The 26419-nt window shown below is 37.5% G+C and overlaps 2 protein-coding genes and 1 pseudogene across 2 annotated transcripts in view; 2 read left to right on the top strand and 1 right to left on the bottom strand.

Moving 5' to 3' along the window:
* Positions 1–1291: 1291 nt before the first annotated feature.
* LOC104427750 (MDIS1-interacting receptor like kinase 2-like) overlaps positions 1292–26419 on the top strand; it is a 39034-nt gene continuing 13906 nt past the window's right edge. Inside the window, exon 1 of the mRNA XM_039305520.1 lies at positions 1292–2229. Coding sequence (XP_039161454.1) covers positions 1317–2229 — 913 coding nt within the window. The 5' untranslated portion in view covers positions 1292–1316. The remainder of the gene's footprint in view (positions 2230–26419) is intronic.
* On the top strand, positions 2238–3244 carry LOC104429301. The gene is made up of 2 exons (XM_039305521.1): positions 2238–3063; positions 3187–3244. Exons 1-2 carry the CDS (start codon positions 2745–2747, stop codon positions 3210–3212), a joined length of 345 nt encoding a protein of 114 aa, XP_039161455.1. The 5' UTR covers positions 2238–2744; the 3' UTR covers positions 3213–3244.
* On the bottom strand, positions 10502–11236 carry LOC120289996 (annotated as a pseudogene).

The raw sequence follows: 26419 nt of genomic DNA on the forward strand, positions 1-26419 counted from the left end.
ATCCCCTCAAGTATCGGTAACCTTTCCAAACTCAACATTCTTGCTCTTTCAAGCTAATGAACTGTTTGGTGACATTCCTTCACTTATAGGTATGCTAGAGAGTCTTCAATATCTTTACCTAACTGCAAACAGCTTGAGTGGACGCATCCCTCAAGAGATTGGGCGGTTGGATTCTCTTTTGGAACTTGATCTTTTAGAAATCAACTTTCCGGACCCATTCCTGCATCTCTTGGAAAATTAGGCAATTTAATCGACTTAGACATTAGTCACAATAACATTTCCGATTCTATTCCGAGAGAGATTAGTGAGTTGAGAAATTTAAAATATCTTCATTTACATAGAAATAGATTATCAGGATCCATTCCTTGGGAAATAGGGAGGCTCACTTCTCTTCAAATAATACAATTATTCAGTAATAATTTGACCGGTTCAATCCCTCCTTCATTTGGAAATCTGCCCAATCTAACTGGTTTTAACCTTGGTGACAACAAATTCTTTGGCTCATTGCCTTCTGAATTTAATAAATTAACACATTTGATATATTTGAATCTATATGATAATGATCTAGAGGGGGAACTACCAAAAGATATATGCCTTGGGGGATCATTGGAATATTTAAGCGTCAATAATAATCATTTCACAGGTCTCATACCAAAAAGTTTGAGGAATTGTACTTCATTATTTAGAGTGAGGCTAGAAGGAAACCAACTTACTGGAAACATAATCGAAGCTTTCGGAATATATCCGTATCTAAATTATATGGACTTAAGTAACAATCATTTGAATGGCGAACTTTCGTGGAAATGGGAGCATTTTCGTAATTTGACAAGCTTCAAGATATCAAACAACAACATTTCTGGTGAGATACCTACATCATTTGGAAGGATGGCTCAATTACAGCAACTGGACCTTTCTTCAAATAATCTAAGTGGAGAGATTCCAATGGAAATGGGAAGCCTCTCGATGTTGTTAAAACTTGATCTAAGCAACAATGGGATCACGGGAAATGTCCCGACTGAGATTGGACTTTTATCCAACTTGGCACATCTAAACTTGGCATCAAACAATTTAAGTGGATCGATTCCAACTCAATTAGGCTCATGCACAAGCCTACTGAGCTTAAATTTGAGCAGGAACAAATTCCAAAGAAGCATTCCTCCTCAGATAGGCAACACACCAGTCCTCGAGGTTCTTGATTTGAGTTACAATAATTTGTCTGGAAATATACCAGGAAAGCTTGCAGAATTAAGAAACTTGCAATTTCTAAATATCTCCCATAACAGCATCTCTGGTTCCATCCCCTTTCTTTTGGTGATATGCGGGCCTTGACTTCTATTGATGTATCCTACAATGACCTAGAAGGTCCTCTCCCAAATGTCAAGGCTTTTGATGAGGCTCCATTTGAGGTAATACAGCATAACAAAGGGCTTTGTGGAAATGTTGTTGGCTTACCAAAATGCAATTCCACCGGGAGCAAGAAACACAATCGATACGTTGGAGGGAGAATCATAGTTATCCTCATTCTCTCGTTCTTAGGGTTTCTCCTTCTCTCTTGCACCTTGATCATTTTTATAATCGCCAATCATCGTCAAAGAAGGAATATCAAGAGAGACAATGATGAATGGGCAAATGATTTGGATTTCATGCGTATTTTGAGTTATGATGGCAAAGTTTTCTATGACCGAATCATCAAGGCCACGGAAGGATTTGACTCCAAGTACTATGTGGGTGAAGGAGCATATGGAATTGTTTATAAAGCCGAGATATCAGAAGGTCAAATGGTTGCAGTGAAGCAATTGTCTCCATCCCAGGAAGACAATGAGATTGTTGACTTGAGACCATTTGAAAGGGAAATTCAAGCCTTAACAAACTTACGCCATCGCAACATCGTGAAATTTTATGGATTTTGTTCTCATGTCCAACGCTATTTTTTGGTGTATGAGTACATGGAAAGAGGAAACTTGAGAAAAACTTTGAACAATGATGAAAGAGCAAAAGAATTTCAATGGGACAAGAGGGTAAATATGGTCCGAGGAGTTGCGGATGCATTGTCCTATATGCATCACGAATGTTCACCTCCGTTGATTCATCGAGACTTGACTAGTAACAACATTCTATTGGATCGTGATTATGAGCCTCATGTTTCCGATTTTGGCACTGCAAGGTTGTTAAGGCCAGATTCATCAAATTGGACTGTTATTGCTGGCACCATTGGGTATATCGCTCCAGGTACTTCATAATCTTTTTTCGATTTCAATGAGCATTTAGTGACAGGCATCCCTTCTATAATTGAACTTTCACTGGGTTCTTTGATTATTAATCTTCTTATGGAAATTAGCTTACCAATTTAGAGATTTCAAGTTCAGTGTTGATCATAAAGCTTTCTGATTTCCCCAAAAAAGATGAATTGGAAAATGAGGAAAAACATTAGAAATGATCTATTTAAGGATATGAAGGTCGTGTGTTACCTAAATGATGCTTGTACTTTAAGCGTCAATCAAATTCCTTGAACTTCGTCAAAGAATAAACTCCCCTTCTCAAATCAGTATTGTAAGCGTAGATTGAGTAGAAATTTGTACTTGTAATCGTCACATCATGAGAAGCAATGTTTTCAACTTGAATACAACATGAGATCGAGCTTATAAGAAGATAAGATTTCTCCACTTGCAGAGTTGGCTTATTCTACCATTCCTACGGAAAAGTGCGATGTGTATAGCTTTGGAGTTGTTGCATTAGAGACAATCATGGGAAAGCATCCAGGAGATCATATCTCTCAGGAATGTTCATCGTTTGACCAAACTGAGTCTTCGATGATGTTCAAGGACGTGCTAGATCAACGTCTCTCACCTTCTAGAATTAGTCTTCGAGATGCAGAAGACGTGGTCTTGATTGCCAAGCTAGCATTCGCGTGCCTGCGAGCCGATCCACGGCTACGACCAAGCATGGGACAAGTCTCACATGAGCTTCGCATTCAAGTACCCTTGGAAACGCTGCTCTCTACAGTTAGCTTAGAGCAACTTCGCAGTCTCAGTGTTGGAAAAGTTGGAGCATTCACAGGAGATGGTAAGTTTTAAATTTACCTTTCATTTGTTATTTTGTTTGGTTCATTATAATGATGACGATCGCCTTTAATATCTTCTTAGTTTTGACTCATCCTAACCGTGTGATTTATGATTTTTACTGCAGAGCCAGCTTCACTTTGTACGTTATAGGAATAGTGCCATGTTTATTGTTTGGAGTCGTGGTACCAGAAATTGTTAAAATTATGTTTTGAGTTTTTCGCTGGAAAAGAAGAAATATAAAAATAAAATATTTGAAGGGAAACTTTCTTCTTTGCCGTTGCGGAATCCGAATTGAAGAAGAAGAATGAAGCCGTGAAGTCCCTCTGCACGTGGAAGGAAATAGGTGGGCCCAGGCCTTATTCTCTGCTCGTCAGAAGCCACCTCTGCATGAAGATTTGTAAGTGGTGGGCCCAAAGTCAAACTTTTGACCTTTGGCACACGTATAAAAGGAAACTTTACTGCAGGTTTTTCCCTTGCGTAGAAGACGTCGCCGAAACACAAAGTCGGTGAACAAAACCCTACGAAGAAAGGGATTCCACCGAAGCCAAACGTAAGAAGCCGCACGTCCGCCGAAGAGAAGCTAAAGTTGTTTTCTTTTTTGGCGTGCGACTTGAATGTGTGTATTTTTGTGCTGTGAGTTTATTCCCAAGTGAGTTGTTTATTTTATAAACACTTAGGGTTTGGAATTAAATCTAGGTGTGGGAAACACTCGAGTGATTGAGCAATTGAGCAATTATAAACTCTGATTCTCCGATTTTAGTGGATTATTTGCTCGCCGCTCTCCCCGAACGAGGTACCGATACTTGGACCGAACCACGTAAATTTCTGGTGTTCGATTTTCTCGTTTATTTCTCCTGGTGATTTCGCGTTGACGTAATTTGCAAGATCTTGTCGTTTCCGCGTATTATATCCCAAAAATTGATATCAGAGCGTGGGGTTGGATTTCTTGATTGTGATTTGGGGCTTTGGCTTGTCTGATTATTATCTGGAAATTCTGTTATTGCAATTATGTCTGAAAGGAAATCTGAGATTGAGAAGTTTGATGGGAGAAATAACTTTGTGTTATGGAGCATCAAGATGCGGGCTTTATTGACAACACAAGGTTTGGCCAAGGCACTAGATGGTGAAGATGAGTGCCGATTATAATGAAAGCCTCAGAGAGGTTAGAGCTTATGCAAAAAGCAAAGAGCATAATCCTGTTAAATTTGTTGAATGAGGTCTTACTAGAGGTTATTGAAGAGAAGGATGCCGCAGCATTATGGGCAAAACTTCAAGCACTCTATGTGAAGAAAGGTTTGAACAATCGATTGTATATGCTGAAAAAGATGTTTCAATTTAGATATACTGAAGGTATGTCTATCAAAATCCACCTAGATGAATTTAATAAACTCATGTTGGATTTGAAGAACGTTGGTAAGATACTTGATGATGAAGAACAGGGTATGATGTTGTTAGCCTCTTTACCAGAGTCATGGGAGCATTTTACTGATTCACTATTGTAGAGGCGTACTACTATTACCTCAGAGGAGGTAAAGTCTGCCTTATTCTCTAAGGAGTGACAGAGAAAGTTGCGAGATGACGGTCTAGTGAAAGGGGCAGCGCAAGCACTGACGGTTTGGGGGTAAAGAACAACATCGAGAGTCTAGTAGTATCAGAGGTAAAAGCAAATCGAAATCACACAATAGAAAGTCCAAAGGACGCGTGAAGTGCTTTGAGTGTCACGAGGAAGGGCACATCAGGAGAAATTGTCCAAAGCAGAGAAATAAAGTTGATAAGCAAAATGTTACAAGCAGTGTGGCAAACGTTGCTAAGGGGAGCAATAGGGATGCAAAAGCTGTCTTATGTGTGACTGCTACTTCGTCAGGAGACGAATAGGTACTAGATTCGGGGTGTTCTTATCACATGACGCCTCATAAGAACTGGTTTACTACTTACCAAGCTGCAGATGGTGGTAGGGTTCTTTTGGGGAATAATGCAATCTATAAGGCTGTGGGGATAGGGACAATCCGGATCCGGATGCACGATGGGGTGGTTCGCACATTGACAGATGTGAGGCATGTACCGGAGCTCAAGAAGAACCTTATTTTTCTGGGGACACTTGATGACATCGGGTGTAGGTACACCACTGAAGGTGGAGTACTGAAGATCTCTCAAGGTGCCATGACAATGATGAAGGGGAAGAAAATGAATACTCTCTATCATTTACTGGGAGAGACCGTGACTGGAAGTGCTGCTATTTCATCAGGTGAGTCAGACTCTAATTTAACTCAATTATGGCATATGCGTTTGGGGCACATGAGTGAGGCAGGTATGACAATGCTGAGTGAAAGGGGTTGTTGAAGGGTCAGAAAACAGGGAAGTTGGACTTATGTAAACACTGCATCTATGGGAAGCAGCACCGAGTTAAGTTTATAACAGTTATTCATTCGACCAAACGACCAGTTGAATATATTCATTCAGACGTCTGGGGCCCATCTTCAGTTCCTTCTTAGTTCTGATTCATCCTAACCGTGTGATTTATGATTTTTACTGCAGAGCCAGCTTCACTTTGTACGTTATAGGAATAGTGCCATGTTTATTGTTTGGAGTCGTGGCACCAGAAATTGTTAAAATTATGTCTCGAGTTTTTCGTTGGAAAAGAAGAAATATAAAAATAAAATATTTGAAGGGAAACTTTCTTCTTTGCCATTGTGGAATTCGAATTGAAGAAGAAGAATGAAGCCTTGAAGTCCCTCTGCACGCTGCACGTGGAAGGAAATAGGTGGGCCCAGGCCTTATTCTCTGCTCGTCAGAAGCCACCTCCTGCATGAAGATTTGAAAGTGGTGGGCCCAAGGTCAAACTTTTGACCTTGGCACACGTATAAAAGGAAACTTTAATGCATGTTTTTCCCTGCGTAGAAGACGTTGCCGAAGCACAAAGTCGGTGAACAAAACCCTACGAAGAAAGGGATTCCGCTGAAGCCAAACGTAAGAAGCCGCACGTCCGCCGAAGAGAAGCTGAAGTTGTTTTCTTTTGGCGTGCGACTTGAACGTGTGGTTTTTTTTGTGCTGTGAATTTATTCTCAAATGAGTTGTTTATTTTATAAACACTTAGGGTTTTGGTTAAATCTAGGTGTGGGCAACACTTGAGCGATTGAACGATTGTAAACTCTGATTCTCCGATTTTAGTGGATTATTTGCTGCTGGCTCTCCCGTGAACGTAGGTACCGATACTCGCACTGCACTACGTAAATTTCTGTGTCCCGATTTTCTCGTTTATTTCTCCGGTGATTTCGCGTTGACGTAATTTGCAAGATCCTGTCATTTCCGCATATTATATCCCAACAGAAATAATGATAAGAAGGCTTCTGGGCGAGATCTCGTTTCACAATTATTTCTAAGTTTTTTCAGAGCAATCAGGAAGTAAATTTGCAAAGTGCATTGGATCGACATCTATTGCTTTCTTTTAATCGAGATGTAAAGAACATGTAGTCTCCACTTCTGGAAGAGATAATGATACTAGTTATCCATGAAATTTTATCAAAGTGCCATGTCATACTTGAAGTTTCAATTAGTTCAATTAAATCACTTTTGGCTTATGTTCAATACCATCCTGGAAATTTGAATTGGTTCAATTCCATACGACGAAATGAACATAAGTTGATCATTCAAACTTATTGAGCCAATTAAACTAGTAAAATTGGAAAGATTTCATATTTTCTTACACAAAGTCCATTCTCACTTTTCTAAACGTCAAATATGTATCTTTGAACCATTCTAAATTGGCGATTACTTGAGGCCATTTCATTATCTTGGGTAAAACCTGTTAACAGCTGGAGCTGGTTTCAGCATCATTCGGCACTCATTATCGCCACCATGGCCTCTGCATGTTCGCTTCATGAAAGTGACTACATATTTCGTAACTCCTCGTTGATGGAGATGTGCCACTGACGCAATTTCGAAACGAGTTTAGTTAGGTCCTATGATAAAATTTAATGTCTATCTCGTTCAATTTCGTAGTCGGGCAGTTATCATACCCACATAAGACCTCAAATAAATGTCGACTTGCCACTAGGTGTTAGAATTTCGGATATCACACTTGCATAGTATATAAAGGCATAAAAGACAGAAAACAGCCTCATCTATATTTATACCAAAAACTTGAAGGGCCCGAGCATCTCCCTCTCAAATACGGATACTTGTTTACGAAATAAAACTCTTTGCACTTTCACATATTTGACCAACACCAACATGGAAATTAAATTACGCAGTCAATTGATTTGCGTAATCGGACTTCTCCACACTTAAATTCTGTGTCAACAGCTCTTGTCAATTGGTGTCTGTCGTTTGTGAACTTTTATCAATGTGTCATGTCATGCTTAAATTTTCAATTTGTTCATTTGTATCACTTTTGACCAATCTGCAATGTCTTCGAGAACTTTCAGTTGATCCAATTAGATCTCTAATATATTTTAACATATTTTTTGTTGGCCTTGCATTAATTAATCTGAATGAACTATGGGATGGACACCAATTTAATAAACCTGATGTTTGATGGAAATAAGAGGACTTCATGCATGTCATGTTGACTTGATTTTGTAAAACTATAATACCGTACCTTTAATACGTGCACTATTCAGCCAGAAAACTTGTTCTTTTCTCAACACACACTAATCATCCGGACAACTTTCTTGAATAAGAATTTTAGGTTTTTGGTCCCAAGAAGAATAAGGATAATGACATTGAAACCTCTGCCATCAAAATGTTGTAGAGACTTTCTTTCAAAGCAAAGTGAAAAATGCTCACTCGTTCTTCATTTGACATGATTTCGATCCAAAGTTTGAAGACGGCTTGCGTTGACCAGGTCTATGACAAATATAAAAACACGGACACTCCACATTTACTATTTGAACCTCACTTTTGAATTTTTGTTCTTCTTTTTTTCCATTTTTATACATTTTTTGTGGGAAAATCTCGTCGTGTCGAATTCTAATCATTGGATGGTCTTATCAATAAATACTCTCTAAGATGCTGATTAATTATAACTAGAAATAACACTCTGGAAATGTTTTAAAAATCAAAGATCCCAATTTAAATGTGGAAAACGCATGATGATCGATCATTCAAATTTATGTGGAATCCATGTCTTTTTCCATGTGTCGTGGATATATATTAATGTGTTAGCAAGTAAAATTCAAAGAACCAATGATGCAACACATAAATTGACACAAATCATGTATTACTGATTTGATTTATTAACAAGTTTAGAGGAAATACATCAAAAGCATTATGAGAGGTTTAAAACTTTTTTGATAACTCTTCCTATATTAGAGTAGTAGAGTTCAATTGGTCGAAATTGTCCAATCAATTTTAAACTTTTCAATTTTTCCAAATTAGTCTGAGACCTTCACGCAAAATTGCAAAGTAGTCCTTGTAGCCAATTTTCATCGGAAAATCACAGAAGTGGTGGTGTGCCGTGTCAACAATTTCCAGCGTGCCTATCTTTTTTTTAATAGCGAAATTCATTGAATTATGGTCATGCATGAATTGCCAAGCTGCGTCATCTGTTTAAATACAACTTAATCTATAAGGACCTTGCTGGTCATGGTGTGGTCCAGGACACCATCTGCATATTTAATGAGCACAAAAGCACCTCTCCAATGAGAACGTCATTTGGGAAACAGCTCTTCCGTCTTCAAAACCATAACGACTTAGCCTGCCTCTTAGCTTACGACTAAATAGGTAGGAAGATAACATAAATTATCACTCTAAACCCGTGTCAAAGTAAAACATGTTAGGCTTTCTTTGAAAACCAAAAAAACCAAAAAATAATTCGTGAGGATTCCAAGACTAACAAGGCAAGCCGAATAGTCGGCTTTCGTATCGAGAAACCTATGAAATCATCGGGAAAATCTTGGCACAAGAATCTGTAATCCCATGATGAGTGCTGTAAAACGTATTCACCTATGAGCAAAGTGAAAAATGCAAATATATCTGTATCGACGACAACTTCGAGGTCTTGGCGAACAGAATTCAGGTTTCGTTCCTCATGTCTAAATACATGGTCGCGAAAATTTATAAAGTTTTCGTCTGATAACATTAATGTTTTCAAAATGGCTGATCTGAGTGAATTGTGGGATCAAGTTGGCGCTGTCCTTATTGTTGCCTAACTTGAAAGAGAAAGGAAACGGACCGAGGACCCGAGGGGGCCAGATGTCGCACTCAATGCTCGATTGCTCATCCCTCCCGAGTTTCCAAAACTGGTCAGACATATCTCCTGTCTATCCTACCAACATCCTCTTCATGCTCACGCGACCCGAATAATCAATGGGATTTAGAAAAATCACGCGTCCTCCTCGAAAAAGGAGATGTGAACTGAAATGAAAGGCCGGTGCTTACAAAATCAAAATCAAAGTTGCTGCAAGGGTTAGGTTCATTTGGATTTGTAGGCGGGTGGCTGGTAGATATCAAAGGTGGATATCAATGGTTCAAAAAAAGGCACATATCTCCTGAAAAGGGTCACAAGAGTTTTGAGGGTCATCATGAGAGTCTGAGAAGTGAGAAAATGTATTCTAATTGTATAATGCGTGGCATGATTTCGATTCATTTTCCATTTAAAATTCGAAAACTCGAATATTCATTTGCTTCCTTGCATATCACTGTCTTATTGTGTATAAGGTGTGCTAAACCTTCTCTCTCTTAGTACTCAAATAGAATCAGATGAGTATTTTGGCTTGGCCCTTCTTTTGGAGTGAGGATGTTTCAAAGGTTTAAATTGTTTAGAATCGACCGAGCCGAATCAGGCAAAGTTAGCGTCTAAAGTCCATCCAAATTATGCTGAGGTCTGCTTTATGGATGAGCCTTCGAAGGACAAATCATTGAGGTCCATGACTAAAGCATAGGAGACCAACTATACTAATCATAGCGAAAATGATATATCATTTGTGTACATTCGAACACGCTTTCTAAAATGACACTAAAATTGTCGAACGCGCTTTCTAAATTCTCTTTAATTTTTGCTGGATCTGCCAAATTAAAAAAAAGAAAATTACGTCTAGATGACATGTCATGACTAGCCATCTCTAGTTAGCTGGGGGCGGGGTGAAGAGCTTACCATGATGGGCTTGGATTGATCTAATTGGCAACCGAACAGCTGTAAGTATCACGTAAACATTGCATACTGAGTAGAAGCCAGAAAACAGAAGGTTTTCTTGTTGATACCTTTCCAGTTCAAGGAATGATGCTCCCTTTGTTCTTTTTAGGTAACATGTGAAGCAACACGCAAGCGACAATTCTGGATTCGCTATCTATCAATCTTCTATAAGTTAACTGCCATATACCATCACTTGCTTATTGATTGAATAAATACAAAATGAATTTTGGGTCAAAATGTTGCATGGTTTTCACATGAATAAAATCTCAACCTCTGCTGTTCGCATTATACCAGCACAAGCGAATGAATGATGTGCAGTGCCTTTTACATGATTTGTTTCGGCCATAGAGTGCTGTTCTGGACCTGTCAATTCAATGGGCTTGCGCTCAGAACTTAAAAGTCTTCCTAGTGCACTGAGACTTGGCTGCATGCCAAGTAAGGTGTATCCACCTTACACAAACCCAAAAGAAAATGCCAAACCAAAGCATCATCCATGAACACAGTAGAACTCCCATCTTATACTTTAAGTGCTTCTGATCTGAGAAAGATGGATATCCCGCAATAATTTCCCTTAGTGGATCTTCCAACAAAAACCTACAGTCCACCAGAATACAGAATCTCGTACTATTCTTAATGAACTTTAGGTGATCAAGCTTCACTATTGTGTTTTTCAATCGTCTCTTTCATTCCATCCAGTTGAGGAATGACATATTTCAGCTTTTTGAGACAAATCTCATCAGCTACTCGGGAACTGTAATTGGACTTCTCAAATAGGCAGTATTCACAATGCACTTTTGATTTCATCTCTCAGTGTTACTTGGATGTCCTTGATTAGTTGCATGAAATCACGGCAATGGTTGTTGATAAATTCCTTTCTGGGACCAGCAGGACTAGCTAGTTCGTTCATCACTCCACTGGCTTGCTCCAAAACCTTTATAATTCTCTTCTCAACATTTTGAAGCCAATGCAATGATGTGTTTTCTGTTGGAGAACCAATGGATGCTACATCAACAGTCACTTTTGTCCTTCTGCACTGAACCACCTGTAGGTTAGAAGGAAAAAAAATAAGAATCTTCCACACCAAATAAAGCATAGATCTTTCCTGGATGATAAAAAAAAAAAAAAAAAAAAAAAAAAAAAAAAAAAAAAATGAACCATCATGTCAAAACTAAGTGCATCAAAAGTTCGTAAATGTGTAGTTGAGCCAGAAAATATGTGAAAATTAAAGACCAAGAGTAATGCAATAAAACCTGAAAACAATAAATGTTAAGCATAATATTAAAGATCTAGATTGCTGTATTTGTCATTTCTGCAAAGTTCCAAATTCTGAGAAAGAACTGGAGATTACTCATCCAAGAGAATGTAGTTAATAAATGAAAGTTTCTATTAAAAGAACCAAACAGTTCCTTCTCATAAGTTCAGAATCATGATCGACAACAATATAACCTTCAAGAGCAATCTGGGAAATTTTTCTAGTTACTGCTTATCACCATACTGGTATTAATGATATCATAAAACAAGGAAGTTCATTTCGAGTTATGGTGTGAATGTCAAAGGCTGATCTTCCCTTCACTTGCTTGAGAACAAGGTAAGTTCAGCCTTTGTTCAGTCCCTTACTCAAGCTGAACTTAGCCTGATTCAAGTGAGCAAGGCTAAGCCTAAGGGCAACATGAGTGTTAATCTAACAGCATCGCTACATAACACCATTGGTGTGAGATCTAGAATGAGAGCACTGCAACCAAGTGCGTGAAACTGAATAAAATTGTGACTAGTACCATTAATTATGTTTCCTCCCCATGATGATCTTTAGAGGTGCACCTGAATAGGGGTTCAACAACAAACTTAATGTAAAACAAGATCCAATACTACTGACTTCTTTGTGTGATTTATGTTCTAGTGTAAAGGAGGTGGAGACATTTCATATGTTCAATAAGTTTGGATGTCAAATTACGATGCTCAATTGGCCTTCCTCCATGTGAATCAATTTCTTTACAAGAATGTAGAAGGATCAATAGGTTTTAATAGCCAAAATAAATAACTCTGAAAGAGATTCTCACGAGAAGGTTGACAAGGTGAAATCCATGTTCAATGGGTGATTCTGTCAATCATTCCTTTAAATCCTACACTTTTTTTTTATGTCAGTGCTTACATCAGCAATGGAATTTACAAATAAAAGGGTCTTGATTTGTGAGAAGAACACCAGAAAATGCTTATACTGTCTGTTTCACCATCAAGTCAAAGGAAGCAGAGAAACTGGCTCATCTTCAATCGTAAGATCAGAAATAAGTGCCAGCTGAAATTGGCCATATATATATGACAAGCGATTTGACCATATGCTGACAACAACCACCATTCTTTGAAAAGCTAAGATGCAGAATGCTAAAAACATTCCAAAGTACATAAAGTACATCATGCTTCAGAGACCCAAACCCTCAATATCTCTGCACATTACAACAGACCTTATTCCTTTTCCCTCAATAATTATCTGCTTCTCTATACAGATGACGGTCATGGTAAAAGAAGTCATTAGAGACACGATACGCTCAAAAACATAAAGACACCTAAAGATCCTCTCTGTCGTCAAAAAAGTAAAATGGAACCGGAGATAACAAGGTCGTTGCAGTGTCATCACCCGCCTCGATAATTTTATAGAACAGTTGGTAAGCAACACAAAATTGGCTCATGCAGGACGAGATGAACACGCATACATAGAACACCTCGAAAGGCACAGTGAGTCAACTTGGAGCTGATCTATTCAAGCCTCACTCCGAAAACAAAGTCAATTCAACATACCCAAGCACAATGCCGTTGAAGAAGCAGAAACGGGGGCAGATTCAGAGCTCGCCGGGGATTGACCGAAAGACGGCGACGCACACCGGCAGAGTGCGAAATCGTTACTTGTTTGGGGGGTTTAGGAGGGTCAATCTTCGAGGAACGTCCGGAGGCGAGACCTGACGAATTCGCCGCGAGCTTTGGCGCGGGCTTTCTGAGGAGCGATGTTGGCGAAGGAAAGGTGAATGCCGACCGCAATCAGGGTGGCGCCGGCGGCGAAGACGCCGATCGTCGCCGCTAGTTGCCTCCGTGTCGGCGGGTACGCTCACATTGCCGTTCTTCCTCGTTCTCTTCCTCTGGCCTCGCCACTAGAAACGGGCCGGTCGGGCCGGCATTCCATCAAAATCTAAGCCCGCCCGAGAAGATCGGGCCTCGAGGTGTTGGGCTCGATTTCGGTGGCCCGGACCGAACCGAAGGCTTTCGGCCTCTAATGAATTGATTCGGCCCGGTGGGCCAAGCCCCGATTCATTATTGAAAAGAGGGAATCTGGAGTTTGGTTTGGGAATATTATGATTATTCCAAGACTTGGTTTACCATAATTGGATGGGTTGCAAGTAGTTTGGTTTGGGAATATTATACCTTATATACTCTTTGGCTGTGTTTGATCGTCCGAATTTCTAACTAGGATAGGACTGGATTAAATATGATATGAAATTTAGGAATTTTACTATATCCTATCAATCATTTGGTAATTGCAGTAACAAAATCGGATATATTTATATCATATCATATATATTGTTTGGTATAAACGACATATTAATATAAATGAACAAAAATTTTTACAAATTGGAGATGGTAAAAATTTCCTATGATACACTTGCCTACTTTATTTTTATTTTTATTTTATATTTTATTTTCCTTTCTTTTTTTAGATTAATTTCTTTTTTATGTCTTTCTTCCCCTTCCATCATTCTCTAATAAAATTTTATTAAATAGTAAACTATACTAGCATACCTAAATACTAATGTGACATCCCGATTTTCCAATTCTATTTTCAATAAATTCAAACGGGCATTTTGTTGGCACGCATATAGTTCTTTTTTTTGAGTCGGCCACTCATGTGAAAACTAGTCTATCGGGTGAAGTTTGTTAAGAATTTCTAATGCATCGGACTCGAGAATTTGACCGAAGCGACCTTTCGACCGAGCTAATCTGCAAGGGTCATTACGGCACAATTAAAAATCGAGTAGAGATCGGAGATAGGTCGACTCGATAGAGGCATGTGATCAGGTGTGGGTGATTCCACCAGATCGCACAATTCTTGTCGTTCGGCACTGGATCGACTTTTCTATCGATTGGGTACCCTGTGTTCGTATTTGAAACCTTTAGATTACCCCGACAACCGAAAGTCGCCAATGTTTCAAAGATGTACATTGTGGCTTGAAATGATCGACCACATGTCAAATGCATGAAAATTTCTAAAGGCTACCCGGTAGGTTGGGCTGCGCTAGTATCGTGCCAAAGTGAAATTAACCGTGGAATCGAGATCGAATTTAGAAATTGGAAGTCTGGGTGTGTCACAAATCATTTTAGGAACATTGACTAATCTTCGGAATATTTTTCATGCAAGCCGAGGTTTTCAGCAAAATAATCAGAGAATGGCTAATTTGGCTCGAGAAATTAGTAGGCTCGTCTTTGGTCGCGCTTTTGGGACTTAAGTTGATTATATAGACAAGTGAAGATGTTAATTGAAATGTGGCGACATTGGATTAATTTTATGGGCTTTAATTTAATTCAATTGGAAGAGAATTGATGGGAATTGAAGAAATTGGATGTACAAGACTTGGACCCCGGCGGAAAATGAAATTGCAACCATTGGAAAATGTTGTGGGAGGTTTGGAGATAGTGGGGTATGACATGAGATGATGTCAAGGTGGTTGAGGCCAAGGGTTGAGATCTTGACACGTGGACGGTGGAGATTTGCCCGAGAAAAGGTGACCCATCACCATCATCTTCCTCCTTGAATCAAGGGACTTGTCTTGGGACTGGAGGAGGAGAGAGGGAGGAGGCCGATCGGAACCAGCAGCTCGCCCAGCCGCACGCACGCCCCCTTCCGCTCGTCTGTCGTGGCCGTCGCCGTTCGCCGAAGCCGTCGCGATCGTCGCCCGTCCATGCGAGGAGGCCCGCACGCCGCTGCACCGGTCAGCTCGCCGACTTGCCACCCTTTGTCCGCCTGTTCCAGCTCGTCGTTTGCCGTCCCGCAGCCGCTCGACACCACTGCACGTCGCCGGAGCTATCGCCAGCCACCGCCCGAGCTGCCGCCCATCTTCTCCGCCGTTCCTCCGCCCGAACTAGCACCGGATCAGCCCCTTCTCAGCCGCAACCAGCAGCTGGAAAAATGGCTATGGCAGCCCAGTGTTGGCCCGTTTTGGCCAGCTTCCCGAGCCCGAATGCTCAGCCCGCCTTGAGGAAAATCGATCCTCGCGTCGTCCTTGTCGTTTTGGTTCGCTCGGTTCGCTAATCTTGTGAGTTTAGCTCACTAAACCTTGATTAGAGGGTTAATGATGCTTTAAGTGTAGATTATATTAAGGTGTTTGATTAACTTAAATTGTGTTTAATTTAAGGTTAAATGAGTGATTATATTAATATAAGCTTTGATGTGACATAAAGGAATTTACTTTTGATTTATTTAAATATTTCGAAATTATTAAATAATTTAATAATATATTATCATTCGAAATTATTAAAATATTATTATTTAATTATTTTCGGAATAAATTTAATTATTTATTAAATTCGAAAATTCTATCAAGACCCTAAATTCTCAGAATTTCATGCTGATCATTGTCAGTGTATTCAGATTATGAATTTGATGATTAGATGTTACAAATTGAGTGATGACTTGTGCAATTGATTATTGAATTGTCATGTGATGGTGGAAAGACTTTGGTCGCAGTAGTGGCGGGACCGACCAGACTTTATTCTTCTAGAAATGCCGTCGATAGAATGACGTGGCTTGGTCGCGATAGTGGCGGGACCGACTGGACCTTTTTCTTCTAGAAATGCCGTCGATAGAATGACGTGGCTTGTCGCATGAGTGGCGGAACCGACTGGACCTTTATTATTCTAGAAATGCCGTAATGTTAGCAGATAGCCGGCTTGCGAGTAGGCTATGCCCTTGTGTGGTAGTGAATAATAATCGAAATGCGTGCTAAGTGCGATCGTGATTTATATGAAAGTGATGGCGTTCCAATTGTTTGAATTATTATTACTACCTGAGATTATGTGATACAAATTGTGCTAACTTGTAGGAAGGAATTGAGGCGAGGTAAGTTCTCTGTGATGTGGCTAGGCCACCCGTGGGCGTATTTTTTTCTAATAGGGGTTTAAGGGGTTAAACTTGCCGAGACATTGTCTCATCCCGGTTGTGGGATTAAAATTTCAGTCCCCTGCGGATGGAGCGACCAGATAGCTTTGGTTGGCCTTGAGAAGTTGCAGAGGTGAAGTCATAAGGATTGGAGAACATGTCCGACTTGTAGGTCGTAGGACAGTTCCTTTTTAAGAGCCGATCTTTTGTAGACTCTTGGCCGTAGACCTCTGTTTGTAATTCTGTTGAATTGTGAAAGTGTTATGTTGTGGTTTTGTTTCCTGCTTGTCTATCCCGTATTTCATTGTCAGGGGTTTTATAATACGTTCTGCTTGCAAATAATAAATGAATGGGGTCGGCGACACTACAGGAATGTTGCATTTGATCGACCGTAGTGGGATGTGCTCGCTCGGGGTTCGGGCGTGACAACTAAAATATGTAATGAATTTAAATATATATTTATATTTATATATTAAATTGATTTTATAATATATAATTAAATTTGAATATATAAATAAAAATAAGATTAAATTGAAATAACTAAATTTTTATTTTTTTGTTATTTAGAATTTCTTTTACTAGAATTCAAATATTATTTACATTAAAATATAATTTAATTTTTTAATTCAAGAATATTGTCATTCGAGGAAAATAACTTTTCTATTATGAAAGAAATTTTATCCATCTTTATTCCATCTCCCTCATAGGATAATTTTATCCAATCTATATTCCCCTTTTATTGAACTTTATTCTATTTTGAATAGACACAAAATGTAGGATATGATAAATTTATTCCAACTTTATTAAAAACGCAGTCTTTGACAACAAAAAAATCATAGCCTAATTCCTCTATTAACAAAGAAAAATCATACATGAAATATTATTACGAGCTGTAAATTAATTATGGTACTTTCATTTCAATTATACTATATGAAATTAATAATCTAAAACAAGTAATATTTTCTTCATAATGTTGTTTATTTAATATAATAATATTTTCTATAATATATATATTATATATATATATATAACTTATAAAACATAACTAATCAAACGCTTTGCTATTTAAGTTAGATTGAATAAAATTATTTTACCGTTTTTATTCATTAATAATTAATAGTAACTGTTATATAATAACGATATGCTAAATATAAATGAATTATTTCATATTGTAGAAGGGGTTATATATAAACTATCGATAAATTGGGTTCATAACTATGAGTTAAGCTTTAAAAAGAGTAAATCTAAGCTCAAAATATATCATAACTTTAATTAATGATCACATGTAACCAAATTTATAAGAGATAATGGCACATATGATCTCTAAATTTGGGCTTGACGTACAATGGTTTCTAAATTTTTCATTTGTTTAATGTGGTCATTAGATTTTTAGTACATGTTTAATGTAGTTCCTGAGTTATATGAAAATGTTGATGTTATCTTCCATTAATTAAATATCAGGAATCATATTGAATATTTTTATATGTTATAGAGACTAAATTGAACATGTTTAAAAAATTCAATGATTACATTAAACAAATTAAAAGTTTAAAGGCAATATTGCACATTAGGCTAAAGTTTGAGAAGCATTAAAGAAATTAAAAGTTCAAATATCACATTACACATTTGACCAAAGTTCAAGGACCATTGATGACATTTTCCCAATTTATAATATTAGTTATAACTATAAGTTGAAATTTCATGATGGATGATTTCCTAATTACAATTAACTAAAATCACAACATTGACTATATTTATATTTTCTATAATTGATAATTTTATCATGGATTATAATTTAATTATTGGCCAAATCCCAAAAGAATCTTGTACTTATACTCGAGGACAAATTTGACTACACTTTGGAAATGTCCCCAAAGAAGCGTGAACTCTAATGAGGGGAGGGGGAATGTGTGGCAGTGTGACATCCTAGCTAAGCCTAGAAGAATTCCTTCCAAATCACTCACTAAGTCTTATGAGGGGTAAATTCCAAAAAGCATTCAATCCTGGTGCTCAAACAGCACCTCAAAACCTCGTGAGAAGGTATGCTGATTGGCAACTTTCATATTTTTTATTGGATTAATACCACAAAAAACCTTAAATTTGTACATATGTGATTAATATACTATAAACTAATTTTTTGACAATAGAAACCCCAAATTGGTACACCCATGACAAATTCACTCAAAACTAATTTTTTGACTATAGAAAGCTCCAAACCAATACATTTGTGATAAATTTATCATTTGTTAGCTTCCATAAAATTTTGACATCAAATTTGCTGACATGGATGACACATGGTAACGTGATATGATGACATTGCAAGTCCATGTGACAATCCATGAGGTAAATACTACAAAAATCTCAAACTAGTAAACTCATGACAGATTAATAATTCCTATGCCATCAAATGGATATCTAAAACACTAGTCCTTAAGCTTGTTAGAATTCAAAGATTAGGTCCATGATTTTATCTTAGACAGAGAAGATTCTTGCTTTTGTGCGTATGTGCACTTATAATTGTGGATGATTCTTGTGCAAAATATGGTTTGCGGCATGTGAAATTCATGCATTATATTTGTTTTTAGTCAATGTTAGCACTGAAAGTGCAAAGGCAGGTCATAGTCTTCACCTCAGGCATGTAGCTATGCTCGAAATTTTGTAGTCTTATTGATCTTTGACTTTTGGTCCAGCCTAAGGACCTTAAACAAAGGCCGTGGTTATCGGAGCCCCCGTTCCACGTAAATAAAACGGATGGGTAAACCTCTAGGGTCCCAACGGGTATTTCCCTACCCACCCCTAGGCCTGACATGGCTCTGCCTTGCCCAGGGTTGCCTGGGACGGGTATCCTAGGATGACAGCAGTTTTAAAAGAAATGGTCCAGCCTAAGGACCTTAAACAAAGGCCATGGTTATCGGAGCCCCCGTTCCACGTAAATAAAATGGAAGGGTAAACCTCTGGGTCCCAATAGGTATTTCCCTACCCACCCCTAGGCCTGACATGGCTCTGCCCACCCAGGGTTGCCTGGGATGGGTATCCTAGGATGACGGCAGTTTTAAAAGAAATGGTCCAGCATAAGGACCTTAAACAAAGGCCGTGGTTATCGGAGCCCCCGTTTCATGTAAATAAAACGGAAGGGTAAACCTCTGGGGGTCCCAACAGGTATTTCCCTACCCACCCCCAGAGCCGGCTTATTTGTTGCCGCTGCTGCCGTCCTGTGTTTGGTCTTTTCGACTCAAACGTGAAAAGAAAGGTTATAATCGAAGTTATCTTCCAAAATTATGTTCACAAAAATATGTGCTGGACGTGAGAGGGTTGCTAATCTAGACCGCACTTGAAATTTGTGCATGGTGAAGACTATCCCGAGAGGACCAATATTAGATTGCACTTGAAATTATTTGGGCCGAAGACTGTCCACTGGCTTCTCTATCTTTCATATATGACTCTGGTGATTCCATCCTCCGACGCTCTCCTGCATGCTTTTGCATCTCACTTCGTTGCTTTAATAACGTGTCAGTTTATTACTTTTGGTCTTTCTTTTGTTGTAAATGTTTAACACGTGACTAAGCCTAGAGGTCCAAAAACTCCAAACAGGAAGAGGGTCGAGTAGCTTGGCACAAGTTAAGCTTGGTTAGGGATCAATTCATACACAACCGTTATGTTGCCGAGTTGCCTACTATGAGATTGTTTAGAGTCCTATATGCTGAAACAGAAATTTTTTTACATTGGCACAAGTTAATCTTGATTAGCGATTTTGAATTGAAGCGTGTTTTTCCAGTAAGCAACCACTCTCTTATTTCTTGAAATGGGAACAATGTAAAAAAGTAGAGCTGGACGACGACAACCATGTCCTTTGTTGTTCTTGCATATGGGTATATTGCATCATATTTCATTACTTAAATACGGAGTAAGGTTAATTTAATTACGCTATTGAGTCTCTTTCTTCCCTTTGGTGGAGTCTGCTTGGGGTGCCCATCACCCGAATCTTGTCTAAGCTAATCCATCACATTATCATGTTCAAGAGAGCAACCGGTATTTCTATTGAATGGATCCTTTATCTGTTCTTATACATTCCATCTACTTTTTAAATCCATAAGTTACCCATTAGCTAAAAAGGAAAGAAACCTGTTTGAATTTCCACTCAAAAAGAAAAATTGCCTACTAGTCTTATAGAATTGAGGAAGTGTCGTCTTTAACCAAAGATTAAAACATATGAGGTGAGAATTGCTACGCAGAGAATTTGCTTGAAAAGTGAAGATTGATGTGGGACTCTATAATAGAGTCTGAGGCTTATAATGTCATTCAGCCTAATTCTATAGGGAATTTTCATGAGTTTAACTCTGATGAAAGCTGCAATTGGCAATCAAATTTACGGACCACAAAGGGTTTCATCAGTTTATAGATGCCTTTCAAGTTCTTCTCTTCTTCCAAATATTGCAAGAGTAGAATTGGACAAGAAGAAAATCACAAGCCAGGGATAGTGTGCATCTGTCCATATGTCTAGCTATAAGGTTTGGCTCGTTCCGACCAAAAAAAAAAAGGTTTGGCTCGTTGACCACGCTTGAAGAAGAAAGCCATTAACCATTTCTGTCTTTTGGTGTTTCAATTTTTAGCAATTGTTTTTTCTTTTTGCCACAAATACTGAAAGAAGAAAGTCATTGACCGTGGTCAAACCTCAATTATCCGGATCAATTCATGTAAAAAGAGATGAATTGGAATCTATTGCTCATTGCATTAACACTTGAGATTTTAACAAAAAATCTTCATGAAAAAATGAACACTACAAGTGTCATAATTTTTCACGTAGCTCTCATTTGAGTGTCATAATATTTTTTTTCAAAAATTTGAGTGCTAACTTTTGTGTGATGCTCACTTGAATGTCATAATTTTTTTTTTTTTTAACTTGAATACCATAACTTTTAAAAAATGTTCACCGCAAGTTGAGGAAATTTTTTCAATTAGTCATAAACTTTTTGTACATATGTCAATTCAGTTCTAAACTTTCAAATTAGTCCTAAACATTTGCGCAAAAATCCAATATAGTTCTTACGGCCAGTTTTCGTTGGAATGGCCAATGATGATTAGATCACCATGGCACACTAGCAATTTTCGGCGAAAATTGATCAGGATGACTACCTTGGAATTTGACTAAAAAATTTACAATTAAATTGGCAAACTCGATAAGTTTATGATTGAATTAATATTTTTACAATAGATTTAGAACTAATTGGGCATTTTCCCCCAAGTGACATGCCACCTTAGATTTCCCCAATAATGACTTTAATTGGGAGCCATGCTCCTCGTTTTAAAAATGATGTCTATGTGATTGGATGCAAGTAACACGCATTGTGTGAATAATTAAACAATAGTGCAAACACTTGAAAAGAAAATACAAAATGTCCTGTGCGAGTGTTTTGTGGGTGAAACCGTTGAATAGAAATTACAATTAGGCAAAAAAAGTTTATCATTTTAAAAATCAATCAACTACCAAATGAAAAGTGACAAACATGACTTGTGTAATAAAAAAAATGAGGCTTACAGTGTCATTCAGCTGAATTTTCTCGGGAAATTTCGAGAGGCAACTTTAATGAAAGGTCCACTTGTTAATCAAACTTGTGGAGATCGAGGTGGTGAGATAGGATCCAGTCCCGTTCAGAATAAAATGAGTTTGGCTTAGTCTATACAGGTGGCAATTTATGAGCGTTTTATGTAAATCGGGAAAATTATTAAAAAAAATCTTACATTAATAATACGGCAATCAATTTAGTCATAGATGTTTCAGTTGTGCCAATTTAATTTTAAACAGTTTGATAATTTATTAACGTAATCATTCTAGCCAATTTTGGACTAAAATTGTTAGCGTGAATGATGATGGTGGTGATATAGACAATCTTTGTAATTTTCTTTGGAAAGTTTTGAATTTTTGAATTTTTTTCCTTTCCTTTTTCTTTTCTTTCTTCAATTTACACAAAATACATGTGATTAAATAAAACACATGTTGCGATAAAACACATGTGATTATGAGTTATGACATTTTTCCAACAGATTATAAAAGTAGAGGCGAGTCGAACTCAAATCAGAGGTTAGGCCTAAATTTTTACCTGAGTTCATACATTATGAAAAGTATACCTTTTTCAAATCTTCTAGTGTGGCCAGACTTTACTCGGGCTCATCATGTGTAAAATGGTGAGAATCCATGACTCATGAGGAACTAGGCCCATGAAGACTGCAAAAGTAAGTCAAGAACTTATAGGTCAAAATGAAGGAAGTGATAACTTAAAAATTTAGGACATTGTAGCACGACTAGATTCTTGATTGTCATTACTTTAATGATTGAGATCAATAAGATTATAAAATTGAATAGCTTTGCACTAACAATAACATAATTAGACCATTTGACGGGTGGAATTCAAAAGGATGTGAAAAAGTTAAAAGGACTTCATGATCAAGGCCCTCCACATAATTAAGACATTCATTGGAAAAAGAAAAGAGAGAAGCGCACAAAAAGAAAATTTCGAGAAAACTAGGGCGAAGAAAAGATTAAGATGATGTTGATTTTGTTGCTTATCGTGTGTTCATACATTCCTCAGTGTTTTTGGAAAAGAAGACTGGTTGAACCAAAAAAGAGGAAGGACCAAACTCATGGGTCGCCCTACTTTTGAAATGTGATGTCTCTAACAATAATTTCAAGCTAGAAATTTCGCAAAAAGAAAATAGAAATTTCTTGGAATGAGAGAGAGATCCTCGTTGAGCCAGAGGATGAGAGGCTTGCGAGGAGCATCCGATTGAGCTTCAAAGAATCAGTGCCATTGACCATATTATGAAAATTATGAAAAAAATTGCATGTGAATTTACATATTAATATTTGTATATTTTGAAATTTGGAGCTTTACGAGTAACAAAGATGAAAGTGCGTCCATCGCAAAAATTAAATGAAGTGAAGAGCAAAAAATAGCTATCTATTCAAGTGGTTTTAATTAAACTACGTGATTCTCGTATGGGCATAAGAATTGTTCATATATAGAGACAATCATGGGAAAGTATCCAAGAAATCATGTTTCTCAAAAATATTTATCTTCCACTCAAATTGAGTCGCTGATGTTGTTGAAGGATGCGCTGGATCAACGTCTCTCACCCTCTACACTTCGTCTTTGAGATGCCCAAGATGTGATCTCGATCGCCAAGCTAGCGTTCATGTGCTTGCAAGCCAACCCATGGCATCGACCGACTACGAGACAAGTCTCACACGAGCTTTGCGTTGAAGTCCCCATGGAAATGCTACTCTTTGCAATCATGACGATTGCCTTTTGAATATCTTCTTAGTTCTCTCTAATCCCAACAATGTGATTTATGATTTTCATTGCAGAGCCAGATTTTCTATGAATGTTATCAGAACAATGCAATGTTTATCGTGGCACCATAAATTATTATGGGAAGGCTTCATAGGAGAACTCATCTCACAATTATTTCTGTCTTTTTGTACAACGATCAGAAGTGAATTTGCAATACACATTGTATCAACTTTTCTCGCCTTCTTTGAACCGAAATGTAAAGAACGTGTTGCTTTTGTTGTGGAAGAGATAATAATATTGGCACTCTAAGAACTTTTATCAATATGTAGTATCGTGCTTGAACTTTCAATTGTTCAATTAAATCACTTTCGACTAATGTGCAATATCATTTTAGAACCTTCAGTTGGTCCAATTAGACTCTTAATATATTTCCATATGTTTTTTGTCATCCTTCTATCAATGAATTTAAATGAAATATGGTAAGGACACCAATTTAATAAAGCTCATGTTTGATTGAGAAAATTACGAGGATTCGCGTGTGTCATGTTGAATTGAAATCGCAGAACCATAATACGCATTCGTTTAATTTGTGCACCATTCACTCGGCCAACTTTTTCTTTTCTCAACACGAGGATGATGGCTTTCATCTTTGATCATTTTCACAGAACTTGCACGCTAAAATTTGTCTTTTGCAAATTAAAGACCCAACTTTCGTCAATCCTAATCTTAATGAGGTTACTCACATGCCACTGAAGTAAATTTGATTTTTCAATGAGTTTGCAACACAATTTTGAATTTAATCCAACAATGTGTTTGTTCTCATGCCCACCAATTGTTCGAATTTATCTTGTTAGAGTGGATTAAGCCCTCCTTACAATACAACTGGTGTGATTGGTTCAGTATTTCCAATGGACTTTTAGCCTTCAAAGCCCCTTGGGGAAATTTTGAACCATTTGACAATAATTTTGAAGTAGCTTTCAAGTGAAAACCAGCATTGGGAAGGCTGAAAGCCCAATGCTAGTGGGGACTAGCATTTGGCCATATGCCGAAACTCATTTTTTTTTCCAAAACTATTTTCACAAATTCTTCAAATTTCCAATTTTACCCTCATTATTATTTTTTAAATGCTAAAAAATTCTTAAAAAAATCAAATATATATATATATATATATATTTCAAAAGACCAACTCTTCGCCGGTCCAACAAAGGGCTATGGCCACCGGTGGCTAGATCTAGCACTGACGGCCGTCAATCGAGGTTGTTTGTGGTTGTGCAACCTCCGATAGCCCTTGCCACTGAAGGTCCACGACCTTAGGCAACCTAGGCGGCCCACAACCTAGGTGACCAATGCTTGGGTCTCATGGCCTCAAGTGGCCCTCGCTTGGGTCCCGCAAGGGTCGCGCAACTGCATCTATCACCATCGCAAGATTGATAAAAATGGACTATATAAAGACACAAATAATGTTAAAACTTTTAAAGCAAACATTGAAGTATCATATTTTTTAAAATTAAATCACTTAAGTTACACTTTTTTTTAACTAAGAATTCATATGTGGCATTGATTCTTGGTAAATCACATTGGTGATTTAATATTAAATTAATGCCATAATGGATTTTCAAGTAAGGAAAATCATCGATGTAATTTTAAGAATTTTTTTTTTAGAAGTTATGCCACCAATTTTGGAGCAAACACGGTAATCTCTAAATTTCGCAATTTTATGATTCAGTTAGAATTTAAACAAGCATACCGGCCGAAAGAAAAGGATTTGAACCATGTAAGGATGGATCTTGCACACATCCATCAAGAGGTCAAGATCTTTTGAGGTTTCCATGTGTGTTGACTTTGGGATCAATACGTGGTCAATGGTTCATTGGAAGTCATGGTCTTTATTACGCTTTTACTCGGTGATATTTGGCTCTAAAATTTCTAACCCATCGTAAGGAAAGGTCATGGACCAATTTTTCAACTTCTTTTGACTAACAAGCCTTCAACTTTTTTTTCTTGAAAATGACAAGCCTTCAACTTATAAAGAGAAATATTCTTGTAATTCCAATCACACGGCGTGTAAAGCGGGTTGCGCATTTGAAACGATAGTGACCCTAGTGGCATAAATTCTCAAAACACAAATTGCACTCCCCCTTCCATCATGCACTCACAAACCAAGAACACCTAACGCTTATGTAAGCAAAAATCGTGGATCTTAATTATTATTTTTATATCGAACACTCGCCGCCTTGGTCTTTTTTTTTTTTTTAAATTATATATATTTGATTTTTTAGCATTTATATATATTTGATTTTTTTAGCATTATTGTCAAAATTTATATTTAAAAATTTGCATATATTATTTTTTTCAATTTTAAACAAATAAAAATTCAAAAAACTAATATTAATCACGCAAAAGGCTTTTCAAATGAGTTCTTTTTTTATTTTATTAAATGGCATTTCTCCCAAAGTTGTTTTTCAAAGCATAATTTACCAAATAGCCTTTGCATTTACCTAAAGCCCTTTAGGCTAAAAACTATTTGCATTTTAGCCATAATGGATTTTTGAGTAAGGAAAATCATCGATGTAATTTTAGGAATTTGTTTCTTAGAAGTTATGCCACCAATTTTGAGCAAACACGGTAATCTCTAAATTTTGCAATTTTATGATTCAGTTAGAATTTAAACAAGCATACCAGCCAAATGAAAAGGATTTGAACCATGTAAGGATGGATCTTGCGCACATCCATCAAGAGGTCAAGATCTTTTGGGGTTTCCATGTGTGTTGACTTTGGGATCAATACACGGTCAATG

Source organism: Eucalyptus grandis, chromosome 11, assembly GCF_016545825.1.
Source record: "Eucalyptus grandis isolate ANBG69807.140 chromosome 11, ASM1654582v1, whole genome shotgun sequence".
NCBI lineage: Eukaryota > Viridiplantae > Streptophyta > Magnoliopsida > Myrtales > Myrtaceae > Eucalyptus > Eucalyptus grandis.

Coding starts and splice junctions, on each gene's coding strand:
- LOC104429301 (XM_039305521.1), top strand. CDS start 2,745: ATGGGAAAGCATCCAGGAGATCATATCTCTCAGGAATGTTCATCGTTT. Junction 3,064..3,186: donor TGGAGCATTCACAGGAGATG/GTAAGTTTTAAA, acceptor TTTTTACTGCAG/AGCCAGCTTCACTTTGTACG.